The following is an 18496-nucleotide window of genomic DNA, read 5'->3' on the forward strand; positions in this document are numbered from 1 at the left end:
GAGCTGTGTTAAGTCAGAACAATCAGATACTACATCCGGTAGCGTATAGCTGTTTTTTTTTCAAAATAAAAGCCATGTTTACTGGATTGAATAATATTCACTTTTTTGTGCCTCCTCATGACTATTTAAACATATATTCCTGCAGTAGAGCTTTCTCTTCGTGGAGACTTAAGATGTTATAATTGTATTATCAGAATTATAATATTTGACTTACAGAAATACGGTCTATTTTCTATTTATCAGAGAGGACTTTTATTTTTGTAAAGTCACCCGGTTCAGTTAGAAAATCTACGGACCACTTGCGCTAACTTCCTGGCACTGATACGTGAATTGCGTCAAACAAGGAAGCCTCACATGCTCCGACGTCAGAAATCACTCGATGGAAACCACGCCTTTGACTATTAGACAGTACAGTGACTGTGGTGGCAGAGAGCTTGGGACACTATTGGCCAGAGGCCAGATGTACCTATCTATGCCCACATTTAAGGCATGGAAACTTCAGAAAAAAGTCTAACAATTCAACCCTTCCTCTCTCTCGCTCCCTCTCTATCAATTCAATTTCAATTTAAGGGGCTTTATTGGCATTGCCAAAGCAAGTGAAGTAAAGAATAAACAAAAGTGAAATAAACAATACAAAATGAACTGTAAACATCACACTCATAAAGTTCCAAAAGAATAAAGACATTTCAAATGTCATAATATGTCGATAAACAGTGTTGTAACGATGTGCAAATACTTAAAGTATAAAATGGAAAATAAATAAAAATACAAATATGGGTTGTTCTTCACTTGTTGCCGTTTTCTTGTGGCAAAAGCTCACAAATCTTGCTGCTGTGATTGCACACTGTGGTATTTCACCCAATAGATATGGGAGTTTATCCACAAGGTAAGAAGGGCCTTCGATGCCATCAAAAGGAACATCAAATTTGACATACCAATTAAGATCTGGCTAGGAATACTTGAATCAGTTGTAGAACCCATGGTCTTTATGGTTGTGAGGTCTGGGGTCCGCTCACCAAACAAGAATTAACTAAATGGGACAAACACCAAATTGAAACTCTGCATGCAGAATTCTGCAAAAATATCCTCAGTGTACAACGTAGAACATGCAGAGCAGATTAAGGCCGATACCCGCTAATTATAAAAATCCATCGAAGAACACACACACACACACACACACACACACACACACACACACACACACACACACACACACACACACACACACACACACACACACACACACACACACACACACACACACACACACACACACACACACACACACCACAATACATTTATAAGCTTGTTGATACTCTCCCCAATGGGTACACACTGATAGAATCAATGTTGTTTCCACGTAATTTCCATAAAATTACACTGAACCAATGTGGAATAGACATTATTAAATTGACATCTGTGCCCAGTGGGTCTTCGCTAATGAAACACGAACCCTCAAGGCAGAACAATGCCTCTTTGTTTGTAGGCCTAAAACAATTTCTTTAACAAATAAGAAGAAAAAAAACATGTTTCAAAATTGCACAGTACAACTGATATTAAATAACACTCTTTCCCATCTATTCCCAAAATGCAGACAGATTCACTGACGTACACGAAAAGTTGCCAGACCCAGCAATGTCCCACTGCCCCATTAGAGAGTGTGGCTCTGAGACAAGGGGAGAGAGAGGGATGATACAACCGAAAGGATTTCATCATAAAATCTACATTTAGATGTCATATTATTGTATATGTGTGTTTCAGTGTGTCATCTGTAAGGTCCTTATGGTCTGTGCAGTTGACAGATATAAAGGAGTGGAGGCATCCCCACATGAATGCCTATATGAAATAATATGTTGTGCCATTTTTGAAACCCTTGCGGCAGTCCTGCCTTGCCAAGGAACACTGGCAGACACTGTGACGGAGGCAGACACTGTGACGGAGGCAGACACTGTGACGGAGGCAGACACTGTGACGGAGGAGAGAAGAGGGAGGAAAGAAGAGATGAGAATTTGGGGGGTACAATTTCCTCACACCTCAACTGCTTTCTCTAAAACTGGGGGAACATGAGGGGAAATATTTGAGAAAGGTCAACAAAATACTTTTGGAACAAGCACAGATAAAAATCCAACAATCCAGGAGGCCCAAACAAAGCGTGGCACTAAATACAAAAGGGAACATTATTATTCAGCTCAGAGAAGAACAACACATGTTTTTATTTATTTAACTAGGCAAGTCAGTTAAGAACAAATTCTTATTTACAATGATGGCCTACTGGGGAACAATGGGTTAACTGCCTTGTTCAGGGGCAGAATGACACATTTTTACCTTGTCAGCTCAGGCATTCAATCCAGCAACCTTTCAGTTACTGGCCCAACCCTCTAACCACTAGGCTACCTGCCGCCCCATGAACCACAGGCTTTCACAGATTAACAGCCGGACCAACTTCCTCGAGCTTTGGACTGAGTCAGGGGATTTGACTCTACAGAAGCAAAACCCTTCTGCAGTTTGGTGCTGGATATACGTTGGTGTCTCCTCTCTCTGTAAGTTTCTATTAAGAAATTGCTCTGTCTGTGTTTGACTCGGAGAGCATTTGTGTGTGTGTGTGTGCTTGCTGTAGGACGCAGGTGCTATGGCCTGGGCTGGGGTGTGGTTGTGTGTGTCTGTGTGAGTGTGTGTGTTAGTCCGATCCTTGGGGTGCCCCTCCAGCACCGTAGCTGGCTGCGTCTAGAGGAGAACCAGGAGAGGACGGAGGGGGAGTGGCCGTGGGAGGGGAGAACCAGAACTTAAGTGTGTGTGTGAGGCACATGGTTCTGTGTGTGGCTCTGATGGATGTACCTACCCCAACCTGTGTCAGCTGAGAGAGGCAGCCAGCCGGAAAGGGACCACTCTGAGGCTGACTGGACAGGGACCATGCTACTCTGGTGACTATAATCAATTATTATTATAGCATCAGTCTGGTAGAAGCTATTGGACCATGAATACAGTATAGAAATTGTTGCTGTTACATGGTTTATAGGTTTATAACTTAGCGCTTAGCTATAGATCATATTTTTAAAATTCACTACATTATTACATTTCTGAAAAGCCATGTGGATATGTTGTGTCAAAACAGCCCGAATGTAAGCTCACATGTCTATATGCCGTTCCTCTCCTGCACAGCCCCTCGCATCTCCAGAGCCCCCAGAGCCCTGTCCAACTATACAGGGATCTACTTCTGCATCTCCCACAATGCACCGTGGGAGACATCTGCGTTCACCCGTCTCACAACGCTCAGACAGGGTGAGTCAGAGCTGCAGATACTAACCATAAGGGACTCAATATGTAAGAAAGGATGTTTTTCCAGTCAAACACTGACCTTTGACATGTTTTGATATGTATCTCCATCAGAGCTGAGGGTTCTGAAAGGCCGTCTGGACGAGGAGGAGGATGAGGGGAATTACTATGATGGTACTGAGGAAGGCAGCGATGACAGGCGGACAGAAATTGGAGACTAGCTGGTGAGTTGTGGGTCTATACAACAACAACAGTGCTTAACTTACAGAAAAATTTAACAAACTGACCAAAGGGGAAGTGTTAATGCGGAGCATGTCGTCTAGTGCATGACATTTCTTAACAAAATGTTATCATACTTAGAAGAATACCACATATCAATGGACTAGTTTGTATTTTAGTGCATCATACGTATCATGGCACAAAGAGAATAAAACACTGTCGCTAACTTTTTGTATGTTTTTATGTCATTATTTGCAACATGCCATTGAATTGCAACATTTTCAATTTGCTTGCACTCTGCATGTTGTTCCAAATCACAGCAGTAGAGGGTGCAATGCCCACTGGGAGTCTGTAAATACTTCCATGGTCCAAAAGACATCACTGGTCCCTTCACGTAGAGAGAGAATAAGAGAGTGAGAGAGAGTCTATCTGAAAGACTGAAATATGTGACCTTCCAGAGGGCATGTCTGTGTGTATGTGTATGTGTGTGTGTGTGTGTGTGTGTGTGTGTGTGTGTGTGTGTGTGTGTGTGTGTGTGTGTGTGTGTGTGTGTGTGTGTGTGTGTGTGTGTGTATGTGTGTGTGTGTGTGTGTGTGTGTGTGCGTGTGTGTGTATGTGTGCCTCTCCCTGCCCGAGTGCTTGTTAATCCTCTCCTCTCTTCAGCTCATCCACTGGTCCCTGCTGGATATAGAGGCTCCATATGAATGGCAGCCTGCATTAGCACTGAGAACCTTTCACAGCAGTCTGTGTTAGTCAATGCTGATTAGAGATTAGAAACCTGTGGGGAGACACAGTCTATCCAATCTTAACTCTCTCTCTTCCCTCCATCTCTCCTTTCTTTCTCTCCCTCGCCCCCTCTATTTCTCACACATGTATTCCTTCCCTCTCTTTGTCTTCCCATTACTGCCTCCATTCTCCTAACCTTTATTGACACTCATCTCTGAAGGAACCAACCGGAACTAAAAGTTCCTTTCATTTGGCATGCTAATTGATGATGTCATGAGACGTGAGAGAGAGAGAGAGAGAGAGAGAGAGAGAGAGAGAGAGAGAGAGAGAGAGAGAGAGAGAGAGAGAGAGAGAGAGAGAGAGAGAGAGAGAGAGAGAGAGAGAGAGAGAGAGAGAGAGAGAGAGAGAGAGAGAGAGAGAGAGAGAGAGCATTTCACGGTAAGGTCTACACCTGTTGTATACGGCGCATGTGACAAATAACATTTTACTTGAAGATAGTTGTCAATTTACTGTAATTCATTCAAAGCAGGACAAAACTTACACACGTGCACACACACACACGCACGCACGCACACACACACACACAAACACGTACGCATGCACGCATGCACACACACACACACACACACACACACACACACACACACACACACACACACACACACACACACACACACACACACACACACACACACACACACACACACACACTCCATTCCCTCAGATACGGTAATGTCAGTACTGTGGTAATTATCCTCATTAGTGGCAGCAGCAGTAGAGACCTCAGTGTGGCTAGTCCTTCAGACTCCACCCCAACCATCTCTCTCATTAGATCTTCCTTGACTGATGTACAATAATACTCATCTGTGCCATATAACTTATAGTAATACACTCATAGAGCTACTTGGCCAGCAGAATTGCATATTATGGGATGAATATCTTTGAATTGAACTAATATATATACACCCAACAACTGTAATGTTATCGATGCCTTTAACCATCGGCCTGAATGCCCATCTGTTTAATGAAGCTTGGTGTGGAACAGGAGTAGTCTGAGAGGAAACAGTGGTAGCAGAAGGGGATGTGGTGTAGTGGGTACTGTTGTTACAGTTTGTTTTAATAGCTGTGGTACTATTTTCACAAGTTTTCACAACTCTTAGTACAAAACTCCAAACTGGTCACACTTGTAAGTCTTGGTTTCATCAGACCAGAGAATCTTGTTTCTCGTGGTCTGAGTCCTTTAGGTGCCTTTTGGCAAACTCCAAGCGGGCTGTCATGTGCCTTTTACTGAGGTGTGTCTTCCATCATCACAGAGAAACTTTGGAGCTCTGTCAGAGTAACCACTGGGTTCTTGGTCACCTCCCTGATCAAGGCCCTTCTCCCCCGAATGCTCATTTTGGCCGGGCGGCCAGCTCTAGAAAGAGTGGTTCCAAACTTCTTCCATTTAAGATTGATGGAGACCACTGTGTTCTTGGGGACCTTCAACGCTGCAGAAATGTTTCCAATTCCTTTGACCTCATGGCTTGGTTTTTGCTCTGACATTCACTGTCAACTGTGGGACCTTATACAGACAGGTGTGTGCCTTTCCAAATCATCTCCAATAAATTGAATGTATTTTTTATACATTTGCTATAAAAAAATTTTTTTTAAATACATTTGCTAAAAAGTCTAAAAACCTGTTTTTGCTTTGTCATTATGGGGTATTTGTCACGACTTCTGCCAAAGTCGGTCCCTCTCCTTGTTCAGGCGGTGTTCGGGGATCGACGTCACCGACCTTCTAGCCATCTTCTAGCCATCCATTTTTCATTTTCCATTGGTTTTGTCTTGTCTTCCTTCACACCTGGTTCCAATCCCATCAATTACATGTTGTGTATTTAACCCTCTGTTTCCCCTCATGTCCTTGTCGGTGATTGTTTGATTGTATGTTATGTGTAAGTTATGTTCTGGTGTGCGACGGGTTTTGTGCCCACTGTTATTATTTTGTATATTTTGGTCTTCGGAGTTTTGTGAGCACTTATTAAACGACTCCGTTTATACCAAGTTCATTCTCCTGCGCCTGACTTCCCTTCCACCAGCACGCACCCATTACAGTATTGTGTGTAGATTGATGAGGAAATGTTTTTATATAATCAATTTTAGAATAAGGCTGTGACCTAACAAAATGTGGAAAAAGTCAAGGGGTCTGAATACTTTCCGAATGCACTGCATATCTTTGTTGATGAAGATGAATACTCGGCGCCGTGTGCGGAACCTCATTGGCCAACGGGCGATTGTCCAAGTGCCTGGACAAAGTTCAAGTGCCTGGACACATATCCATGCTATCTCTGAAGATGGTGTGGTTGTACGTAGGCCATTACTTGTATCCTACAAAGCTGCACACCTCATTGTGTTTCTCTTTGAAATTGAGCAGGCCTAACAAGGGGAAGGATTAACTTATGTCATTGTGTGGTAGAATGTCAGGTTCAGGCATGGTTACGGGCCCATCCTCAATTCGTGACCCTATACAGTACATGCCCCAAAACTCGCCTTGAAGGTGTACGATCACCATCCCCATGAGCGTGCCACCCTTTCTATTGACAATGGATAAGGCATGCGACAACATCAATGCAGACCAATGTCAAGCTTGGATTCACCATGCCAAAATATTTTTCCCGAGGTGCATGAACAATTCACTGTGATTTGGATGAGAATTTATGGCCAAATGCACAACACCCTGTTTGATGCAAATTAACGCTTGCTAAACGTTATGTTTAATTTTCATTCATTTGATTTGTTGCATTTAATTTCTTCCATTTGATTACAGACAGTACACCTATGTTTTTTTGCATGACTGATTGTTGAGGATGTCTTCATTGACCACACCCTTGACTACACATTTCTGTCAATTTTGTTGGGGAAATGTAAGTGTATTGCCTAATGTGAAAACTGTGTAATCTACTGTAATTTACAGAACTGTAGCATATTACTATCAGCACTTCTAAGGTCCATTTGAAACACGTATCTTGCATTGCTTGCTATTGCATTAACTAGTAGTTAAAACGACTCAATTAAAAGGATACCCTATCATTATGTTGTGATCTGGTGATTAAACCAATGTTCTCATTACATTTCACAATAAATATATATGTTGAATCAATGGTTATGTGGTGAGAGATGTTTACAATCCAAATGAATGCACAATGAGAGGTTTTTAATGAAAGACAGGCTCCGTTACAAGTGTGACCAGTTTGGAGTTTTGTACTGAGTTATGGAAATGTACCACATACCACAGTGAATTGAATCCAGTAACGGCTAATAACAGTAAAGCAAATACTTAAAATGCCAAATAACATTTGTAATTAATATATTATAAACAAGAAACAAGAATACATGTAAAAAAAAAAAAGCTATCTCTAAGGGTGTGTATAAATTTTTACCTCCTAAAAAGTCAAAGCTGTGTGAGTGAGTGCGTGGTGTGTAGTGTGTGTGTCTGTCTGTCTCCCTGCATGTGTGTATTTACAGAATCTGAGTGTCTGTTTGTCTGTGGATCAGTCATTTACAATCTCACAGATCCACATCGATTCTGTGTTGCATGCTAGGTCATTCCAGTTCTTCAATACAGACTGGGTATGGTAATAAAGACTGACACAGTCCTCTCCATTCACAGCTCCATCATTAGGCTCTTCAGTAGACCAAAACCTACAAACCATACTGATGTTACATTTCAACTCATTCCAAATCATGTGTTATAAATACTTTGACCGTGCCGGAGTCAAGCGATGGTTTAATAATACATTTAAAAAATGATGTTATGAGAAACCGTTACGATCTCTTACGCTGTGGTCAGTGGGGTTCCGTCCACCCATTTCCAGGTCCCCTCAGAATCCTTGTCAGTCAGACCTATCCAGGGCTTGGTGTTCAGTTGACTGATAAACACCTTGGAAGAAAGAAAGCAACAGTTACGTCATGATACAACTTCACTGAATGCAGGGAAGTTTTGATGAGATCTGTAGCCTGATGATCATTGGTTTGAACCTTGAAGGTCTGAACTGTCTCACTGTCTCTCTCTCTCTCTCTCTCACTCACTCACTCACTCACTCACTCACTCACTCACTCACTCACTCACTCACTCACTCACTCACTCACTCACTCACTCACTCAGTCACTCACTCACTCACTCACTCACTCACTCACTCACTCACTCACTCACTCACTCACTCACTCACTCACTCTCACTCACTCACTCACTCACCTGTTCCTCTTCACTGTTTATGACTGCCAGGTCTGCTCCTCTCTTCAGACAGTCCTGTCTGCTGTCTTCCCAAGTTTTATAGTTGTTGGAGATGTAGTACAAGCTGGTGTTAAACGTCCTCCATTCTTTCACACAGAGATCAGGAGAAAATATGAAAACATGAAAGTGCTTTCGACCAGCTGAAGTGTGCATGAGCTATTAGCTGATCCAACACACACCAGTGTTAATTTTAGCACTCTCTTTTTTATATTTAGTCAAATCTTACTAATTTTGACTAAAATATAATTCAGTGTTAGTCACTTTTTTTGTCATTTGAATAATGATTTAGTCTAGTTATTATCAAAATTATGAAAACAGTGGGCCATTTTAGCTTAATGCCCTTTAGTTTTAGTCATATTTTAGTCACATCACATGTTGATTGCTTCATTAGCCTATAGTAAACATAAATCACTGATTTCTATTTGCACAAACATACAGTACATACAGTACACAGTACATAGCCTTTTACTACCAACATATTTTTCTGCGTAACATTCTATCGCCTAATTTTCTTCCCAACAGCCAAATTAGTTGTTATTCTAGATTAAAAATCACACCCCTTGACAGGTCTCTAACATTTTCACCAGTGCCACCAACTTTTTCAGTTGGCGTCACTCAATAGAAAATATATTTAGACCAGGGGCTCCCAAACCTTTTCACTCGAGGCCCCCCTTCCAGCATTGGGGAACATCCCGCGTTCTGCTTTAGACTGTGTAATGGACTACTGAGATGGTAGGCTATTCAATAAATATGTTGTTTCTAACATCTAACATGTTCAAGCAGGAATGCATGATTCAAGATATTTTGATGTACAACCTAATCCAGCGACTGTCATGAATTGTGAGTTGACAATAGGTTATTGTTGTTATATTTCACTGTTAAAATAGAGCTCCATAATTTTCTGAATTTCATTGTTCAAGAGAGATTTATTTGTCTACATCTTTATGTGTACGTACTAATATCATAGGCACATTTATTTTGGGGCTTGTTCACCAAATGAGGAAACAAAAACTCAAACACTAACACTAAATATAACACCTACTGCTAGTAGTCATGCATTAACATATAAAATATAAACCGTTGAAGTTGTAGCCATAGCCGCGGGAAGTAGGGGTGCACCCTTGCTACAGCACCCCCTGATAAATGGCCGTTGCGCAATTGTGCATTTCACGTGCTTGATATCTTAAAGCCACTTCAAATATTTTGGTTGTGAAATAGTTGCTATTGGGCCTCCCAAGCAGCGCAGCAATCTAAGGCACTGCATTGCTGTGCTTGAGGTGTCACTACAGACCCAGATTCGATCCCAGGCTGTGCTGCAGCCTCCCGCGACCGGGAGCTTAATAAGGCGGCGCAAAATTGGCCCAGCGTCGTCCAGGTTAGGGGTGGGTTTGGCCAGCCGGGATGTCCTCGTCCCATCGCGCTCTAGTGACTCCCTGTGGCGGGCCTGGCACATGCACGCTGACTTCGGTCGCAAGTTGTACAATGTTTGCTCCAACACATTGGTGCAGCTGGCTTCCGGGTTAAGCGAGCAGTGTGTCAAGAAGCAGTGCGGCTTGGCAGGGTTGTGTTTCCGAGGAGGCATGGCTCTCAACCATCGCCTATCCCAAGTCCGTATGGGAGTTGCAACAATAGGACAGACTGTAACTACCAATTGGGGAGAAAAATGGGTAAAAAGAAAAACATATATATATATACAGTTGAAGTAGGAAGTTAACATGCACCTTAGCCAAATACATATGAACTCAGTTTTTCACAATTCCTGACATTTAATCAGACTAAAAATTCCCTGTCTTAGGTCAGTTATTTCAGCTTTTACTTCTTTCATCACATTCCCAGTGGGTCAGAAGTTTACATACACTCAATTAGTATTTGGTAGCAAAGCCTTTAAATTGTTTAACTTGGGTCAAACATTTCGGGTAGGCTTCCATAAGCTTCCCACAATAAGTTGGGTGAATTTTGACGCATTCCTCCTGACAGAGCTGGTGTACCTGAGTCAGGTTTGTTGGCCTCCTTGCTCGCACACGCTTTTCAGTTCTGCCAACAAATGTTCAATAGGATTGAGGTCAGGGCTTTGTGATGGCCACTCCAATACCTTGACTTTGTTGTCCTTAAGCCATTTTGCCACAACTTTGGAAGTACGCTTGGGGTCATTGTCCATTTGGAAGACCCGTTTGCAACCAAGCTTTAACTTCCTGACTGATGTCTTGAGATTTTGCTTCAATATATCCACATAATTGTCCTGCCTCATGATGCCATCTATTTTGTGAAGTGCACCAGTCCCTCCTGCAGCAAAGCACCTGTCAATATAGGACTCATTTTACTGTGGATATAGATACTTTTGTACCTGTTTCCTCCAGCATCTTCACAAGGTCCTTTGCTGTTGTTCTGGCATTGATTTGCACTTTTTGCACCAAAGTACATTCATCTCTAGGAGACAGAACGCATCTCCTTCCTGAGCGGTATGACGGCTGCGTGGTCCCATGGTGTTTATACTTGCGTACTATTGTTTGTACAGATTAACATGGTACCTTCAGGCGTTTGGAAATTGCTCCCAATGGTGAACCAGACTTGTGGAGGTCTACAATTCATTTGCTGTGGTCTTCGCTAATTTCTTTTGATTTTTCCATGATGTCAAGCAAAGAGGCACTGAGTTTGAAGGTCGGCCTTGAAATGCATCCACAGGTACACCTCCAATTGACTCAAATGATGTCAATTAGCCTATCCGAAGCTTCTAAAGCCATAACATAATTTTCTGGAATATTCCAAGCTGTTTAAAGGCACAGTCAATTTGGTGTATGTAAACTTCTGACCCACTGGAATTGTGAATTATAAGTGAAATAATCTGTCAGTAAACAATTGTTCGAAAAATTCCTTGTGTCATGCACAAAGTTGATGTCCTAACCGACTTGTCAAAACTATAGTTTGTTAACAAGACATTTGTGTAGTTGAAAAATTATTTTTAATGAATTCAACCTAAGTGTACAACCTAAGTGTAGGTTACACAACCTAAGTGTAATATACTTCAACTGTATATTAAAAAAATAAATCCTATTGACTTCAATATTAACAGGTGACAAATAAAAAGCAAGCACACAGAAAGTTGAGAACAATAGTAGTTGTGTCCAATGTATTCATACCCATTGACTTGTTCCCCATTTTGTTGCCTGAATAAAAAAATACCAATATACCCCATAATGACAAAGATATGACTTTTTCTTTGCAACTCTGCCTAGAAGGCCAGTATCCTGGAGTCGCCTCTTCACTGTTGACGTTGAGACTGGTGTTTATGTGGGTACATTTTAATGAGGCTGCCAGTTGAGGACTTGTGAGGTGTCTGTTTCTCAAACTAGACACTCTAATGTACTTGTTCTCTTGCTCAGTTGTGCACTGGGGCCTCCAATCCTCCTTCTATTCTGGTTAGAGACAGTTTTTGCTGTTCTGTGATGGGAGTAGTACCCAGCGTTGTACGAGATCTTCAGTTTCTTGGCAATTTCTCGCATGGAATAGCATTAATTTCTCTGAACATGAATAGACTGACAAGTTTCAGAAGAAAGGTCTTTAACACTGACACGCACACACTTGACACTTTATTACTCACCCAGCTCAGTGAACTTGTCTCTCTCTTTAGTCAGGTTGTTGTAACTGATCTGTAGCTGTTTTTTCTCTTCAGTAAGGTTGTTGTAACTGGTCTCTAACCATTTTATCTGTTCCTCCAAGAAGTTAGCTGGAATAAGACAGAGAAGCTGTGGTTGAGTTTGCTGAAAGAAGCTGTGTGTTTCTTATTTCATCAGTGGACAGAACATATGCTTTTTATTTAAGAACTTCAGAAAGGTTACATTCCACATGACTGTCCTGCTTAATGAATCTGCATATTTTAATGTCTTAATTTTGCTATCTAGCTATAGAGTGTATCATTCTAAAAGCGCACTATAAACAGAAGTCCTTAAACTCACAGTGGGCAAGACGCAGGGAGATGTTCAGAGTGACTTGCAGAACACACATCAGCCCAAAGCTGACACCAACCAGTATATAGAGCATTTTACCTGCAGGACCTGAGGACCAACACACATTTAACCTGGCTGCGCCCCAAACTGCACCCTATTCTCTATGTAGTACACTACTTTTTTACCAGGGCACATAGGGCTTGGGTCAAAAGTAATGCACCACATATGGGATATGGTGGCATTTGGGGACACAGCCCCTGTATCAGTGAACATGGTTGGAGTGGAGTTACTGACTTCAAAAACTCATAGGTCCGGTTTCCCAGACCCAGATTATACCTAGTATTTCACCTAAAAAACAAAGTATATTCACATTTTTATTCCAGGTCTCTGTGTCTGGGCAACCAGCCCATGATTTTTAGTCTTCATTTATTTTTTGACAATGAAATCAAAACTGACACAAATACAAGGAAAAGAAGAAAGAACAGCGATGTATTGGAAAATATTACAACGCACATCCATTTTACAATGCTAGCGAATCTGGACCTTCTATAGCAAGAAAGCTTTGGGGATGCAAGGACTGTGGTTCAAATGTTTCACCTTCCCATCTTAGCAGCCAACAAACACAATTGTGTAGGCTAAAGTGCAATTGCTCTCTTACCCGATTTTTGGACTGCCTCAGTTTTTTTTGCTCTGTTTATCTTCATATTGAAGTAGTTTGCCGAATCCTCAGAAAGGTTTGTTTCAACCTCAATGATTTCAGAATCCCCTGCACTGACAGACACGGCCATCTTTGTTATCTTGGTTTGTGTGTATCTGAATGTTACAGTGTGTTTCTCTACACTGAAATGTACAGCTCGGTGTGTGTGAGTTTTAACCCATCTAAATGCAGGAAGCTGACATATCAGACCGAACTCAGTGCACGTGGGCTTAGCCTACAAGGTTTAGGATTAGATTTACCATGAGATGATGCTGAAATGAGTTGTGTGATATTTAACTTTAGAATTTGATTGTACAACGTATACTGCCTGAACAGTCATCATTAGTGTGTCCAACATCTACACACATTGAACTTATTCTGAAAAAACAATCTAACACAAGAGGACACAGTTCTACAATGACAAGTCTTTGGTACTGTCACTCCCTTGCCATAGAGAGGTTTTTATTCTCTATTTTGGTTAGCCCAGGATGTGACTAGGGTGGGAATTCTATGTTCATTTTCTATGTTTTGGATTTCTTTGTTGTTTGGCCGTGTGGTTCTCAATCAGAGGCAGCCTCTGGCCTCTATCGTTGTCTCTGATTGAGAACCATACATAGGTAGCCTTTTCCCACCTGAGTTTTGCGGGTAGTTCATTTCTGTTTAGTGTGTTTTGCACCTGATGGAACTGTTTCGTTGTTCTTTTGTTGCTTGTTGTATAGTGTTCAGCTTTACCATTAAAATGATGAGCATGTACCATGCTGTACCTTGGTCCTCACCTTCTTCCACCAACGGCCATTACAGGTACAATTCCACAGTCTATTTGACAAGTGCTCGATTTTCGGCTTTTAAAGTACTCTATTTTCGACTGGTGTTACTCCAGCGCAATTGTCAAATGCATGCTAGTTTTCAATCTCGAACTGTTAGCTGCATTATGTAACTTTTTGGGTGACAGGACCAAATTCACATTGAAATGTGAGTCTATCATTCTATTTGAAAGCAAGCCTAAGAAGTGGTAGATCTGTTCTATGGCTGCTATTTTTATGTTTCATGTTCTTTACGAACTGCCTCTGCCTGGCTGGTTCCCCTCTCTCCACTGGGATTCTCTGCATCTGACCCTATTACAGGGGCTGAGACACTGGCTTACTGGTGCTCTTCCATGCCGTCCCTAGGAGGGGTGTGTCACTGATGTTGTCTCCCTGTCTGGATTGACGCCACCCCTTGGGTTTTGCTGTGGCAGAGATCTTTGTGGGCTATACTCAGCCTTGTCTCAGGATGGTAAGTTGGTGGTTGAAGATATCCCTCCAGTAGTGTGGGGGCTGTGCTTTGGCAAAGTGGGTGGGGTTATATCCTTCCTGTTTGACCCTGTCCGGAGGTATTATTGGATGGGGCCACAGTGTCTCCTGACCCCTCCTGTCTCAGCCGCCAGTATTTATGCTGCAGTAGTTTGTGTCGGGGGGCTAGGGTCAGTTAGTTATATCTGGAGTATTTCTCCTGTCTTGTCCTGTGTGAATTTAAGTATGCTCTCTCTAATTCTCTTTCTCTCTCTCAGAGGACCTGAGCCCTAGGACCATGCCTCAGGACTACCTGGCATGATGACTAATTGCTGTCCCCAGTCCACCTGGCTGTGCCACTGCTCCAGTTTCAACTGTTCTGCCTGCGGCTATGGAACCCTGACCTGTTCACCAGACGTGCTACCTGTCCCAGACCTGCTGTTTTCAATTCTCTAGAGACACTCTCAATGATCGGCTATGAAAAGCCAACTGACATTTACTCCTGAGGTGCTGACCTGTTGCACCCTTGACAACTACTGTGATTATTATTTGACCATGCTGGTCATTTATGAACATTTGAACATCTTGGCCATGTTCTGTTATCAACTCCACCCGGCACAGCCAGAAGAGGACTGGCCATCCCTCATAGCCTGGTTCCTCTCTAGGTTTCTTCCTAGGTTTTGGCCTTTTCTAGGGAGTTTTTCCTAGCCACTGTGCTTCAACACCTGCATTGCTTGCTGTTTGGGGTTTTAGGCTGGGTTTCTGTACAGCACTTTGAGATATCAGCTGATGTAAGAAGGGCTATATAAATTAATTAGATTTTGATTTAAGTTTGGTTTTTACGTCTTTTACTTTCGGGTTTTGTACACCAGCTTCAAACAACATTTTCACAGCGGTGTAGATGGTACAATGATTCTTCTCTACACTATCGCTTGCTAATTTTGTCATGTAAACTGAAATTAGGCAAACTACTAGAATTTTAGCAACCAGGAAAGGGCAGAGCAATTTCTGCTTATTGCACCTTTAAAGCCGGCACTCTTTTATTCTCCAACCTTAGCATCAGGATTGGTCATTTACTTGTCTTTAATGAGCTCACTTATGCAGGTGGGCAATATCTGAGGTTTGTTCTTAAAACATGTGCAAATTTCAGTAAGCACTAGAGTGGATATTTAAGACCATCAGAAAGCTGGTCTTATGGTTGGTTATGGCATGGATTTTGACAATGGAAGTTCAGTCTATCCAGCTGTGATGCACAGTGCCCATATGCACTCAACTTCCGGCGCCGACAGAGATGGCCGCCTCACTTCGCGTTCCTAGGAAACTATGCAGTATTTATTTTTTTCTTAGGTTTTATTACCTACAGTCGGGAGGAACTACTGGATATAAGAGCAACGTCAACTCGCCATCATTACGACCAGGAATATGACATTCCCGAAGCGGATCCTATGTTTTGCCCAGGACAATGGATCGGATCCCAGCCAGCAAACCAAACGACGTCGAAAAGGGGCAGACGAAGTGGTCTTCTGGTCAGGCTTCGGAGACGGTCACATCGTGCACCACTCCCGAGCATACTACTCGCCAATGTCCAGTCTCTTGACAAGGTTGATGAAATCCGAGCAAGGGTAGCATTCCAGAGAGACTTAAGAGACTGTAACGTTCTTTGCTCCACGGAAACATGGCTCAATCGGAGTCTGTACAGCCACCTGGTTTCTTCACGCATCGCGCGGACAGAAACAAGCATCTTTCTGGTAAGAAGAGGGGAGGAGGGGTATGCCTTATGATTAACGAGACGTGGTGTGATCATAACAACATACAGGAACTCAAGTCCTTCTGTTCACCTGACTTAGAATTCCTCACAATCAAATGCCGACTGCATTATCTATTAAGAGAATTCTCTTCTCACAGCCGCATACATTTCCCCCCCCCCCCAAGCAGACACATCGATGGCCCTGAACAAACTTTATTTGACTCTATGTAAACTGGAAACCACATATCCTGAGGCTGCATTCATTGTAGCTGGGGATTTTAACAAGGCTAATCTGAAAACAAGACTCCCTAAATTCTATCAGCATATCGATTGTGCTACCAGGGTTGGTAAAACCCTGCATCATTGTTATTCTAACTTCCGCGACGCATATAAGGCCCTCCCCCGCCCTCCTTTCGGAAAAGCTGACCACGACTCCATTTTGTTGCTCCCTGCCTATAGATAGACTAAAACAGGAAGCTCCCGCGCTCAGGTCTATTCAACGCTGGTCCGACCAATCTGATTCCACGCTTCAAGATTGCTTCGATCACGTGGATTGGGATATGTTCCGCATTGCGTCAAACAACAACATTGATGAATACGCTGATTCGGTGATCGAGTTTATTAGCAAGTGCATCGGCGACGTCGTACCCACAGCAACTATTAAAACATTCCCAAACCAGAAACAGTGGATTGATGACAGCATTCACGCGAAACTGAAAGCGCGAACCACTACTTTTAACCAGGGCAAGGTGACCGGAAACATGACCGAATACAAACAGGGTAGCTGCAAGGCAATCAAACAAGCTAAGCGTCAGTATAGAGACAAAGTAGAGTCGCAATTCAATGGCTCAGACACAAGAGGTATGTGGCAGGGTCTACAGTCAATCACGGGATTACAAAAAGAAAACCAGCCCCGTCGCGGACCAGGATGTCTTGCTCCCAGACAGACTAAACAACTTCTTTGCTCGCTTTGAGGACAAAACAGTGCCACTGACACTGCCCGCTACCAAAACCTGCGGACTCTCATTCACTGCAGCCGACGTGAGTAAAACATTTAAACGTGTTAACCGTCACAAGGCTGCAGGCCCAGACGGCATCCCCAGCCGTGCCCTCAGAGCATGCGCAGACCAGCTGACTGGTGTGTTTATGGACATATTCAATCAATCCTTATCCCAGTCTACTGTTCCCACATGCTTCAAGAGGGCCACCATTGTTCCTGTTCCCAGGAAAGCTAAGGTAACTGAGCTAAATGACTACCGCCCCGCAGTACTCACTTCCATCATCATGAAGTGCTTTGAGAGACTAGTCAAGGACCATATAACCTCCACCCTACCTGACACGCTAGACCCACTCCAATTTGCTTACTGCCCCAATAGGTCCACAGACAACGCAATCGCAACCACACTGCACACTGCACTAACCCATCTGGATAAGAGGAATACCTATGCGAGAATGCTGTTCATCGACTACAGCTCAGTATTTAACACCATAATACCCTCCAAACTCGTCATCAAGCTCGAGACCCTGAGTCTCGACCCCGCCCTGTGCAACTGGGTATGGGACTTCCTGACGGGCCGCCCCCAGGTGGTGAGGGTAGGTAACAACATCTCCACCCCGCTGATCCTCAACACTGGGGTCCCACAAGGGTATGTTCTGAGCCCTCTCCTGTACTCCCTGTTTACCCACGACTGCGTGGCCATGCACGCCTCCAACTCAATCATCAAGTTTGCGACACTACAGTAGTAGGATTGATTACCAACAACGACGAGACGGCCTAAAGGGAGGAGGTGAGGGCCCTCGGAGTGTGGTGTCAGGAAAATAACCTCACACGCAATGTCAACAAAACAAAGGAGATGATTGTGGACTTCAGGAAACAGCAGAGGGAGCACTCCCCTATCCACATCAACGGGACAGTGGTGGAGAGTATAGTAAGTTTTAAATTCCTCGGCGTACACATCACGGACAAACTGAATTGGTCCACCCACACAGACAGCATGGTGAATGAGGCGCAGCAGCACCTCTTCAACCTCAGGAGGCTGAAGAAATTTGTCTTGTCACCAAAAGCACTCACAAACCTTTACAGATGCACAATCGAGAGCATCCTGTATCACCGCCTGGTATGGCAACTGCTCCGCCCACAACCGTAAAGCTATCCAGAGGGTAGTGAGGTCTGCACAACGCATCACCAGGGGCAAACTACCTGCCCTCCAGGACACCTACACCACCCGATGTCACAGGAAGGCCATTAAGATCATCAAGGACAACAACCACCCGAGCCACTGCCTGTTCACCCCGCTATCATCCAGAAGGCGAGGTTAGTACAGATGCATCAAAGCAGGGACCGAGAGG

The 18496-nt window shown here is 43.2% G+C and overlaps 1 protein-coding gene across 2 annotated transcripts; it reads right to left on the bottom strand.

The window, feature by feature from the left end:
- Positions 1–7391: 7391 nt before the first annotated feature.
- On the bottom strand, positions 7392–13234 carry LOC135507406 (C-type lectin domain family 4 member M-like). Of its 2 annotated transcripts, XM_064926952.1 has the most exons (6): positions 13091–13234; positions 12442–12540; positions 12087–12212; positions 8450–8574; positions 8034–8134; positions 7392–7896 (listed from the first exon to the last, which is right to left on the bottom strand). In XM_064926952.1, the coding sequence occupies exons 1-6, from the start codon at positions 13218–13220 to the stop codon at positions 7746–7748; spliced, it is 732 nt and encodes a 243-aa protein (XP_064783024.1). In that variant the 5' UTR covers positions 13221–13234; the 3' UTR covers positions 7392–7745. The 2 variants fall into 2 exon arrangements, with proteins under 2 accessions (XP_064783024.1, XP_064783025.1); XM_064926953.1 differs by lacking the exon at positions 12442–12540.
- Between the last annotated feature and the right edge of the window lie 5262 nt (positions 13235–18496).

This window comes from Oncorhynchus masou, chromosome 21 (assembly GCF_036934945.1).
Source record: "Oncorhynchus masou masou isolate Uvic2021 chromosome 21, UVic_Omas_1.1, whole genome shotgun sequence".
Classification (NCBI taxonomy): Eukaryota; Metazoa; Chordata; class Actinopteri; order Salmoniformes; family Salmonidae; genus Oncorhynchus; species Oncorhynchus masou.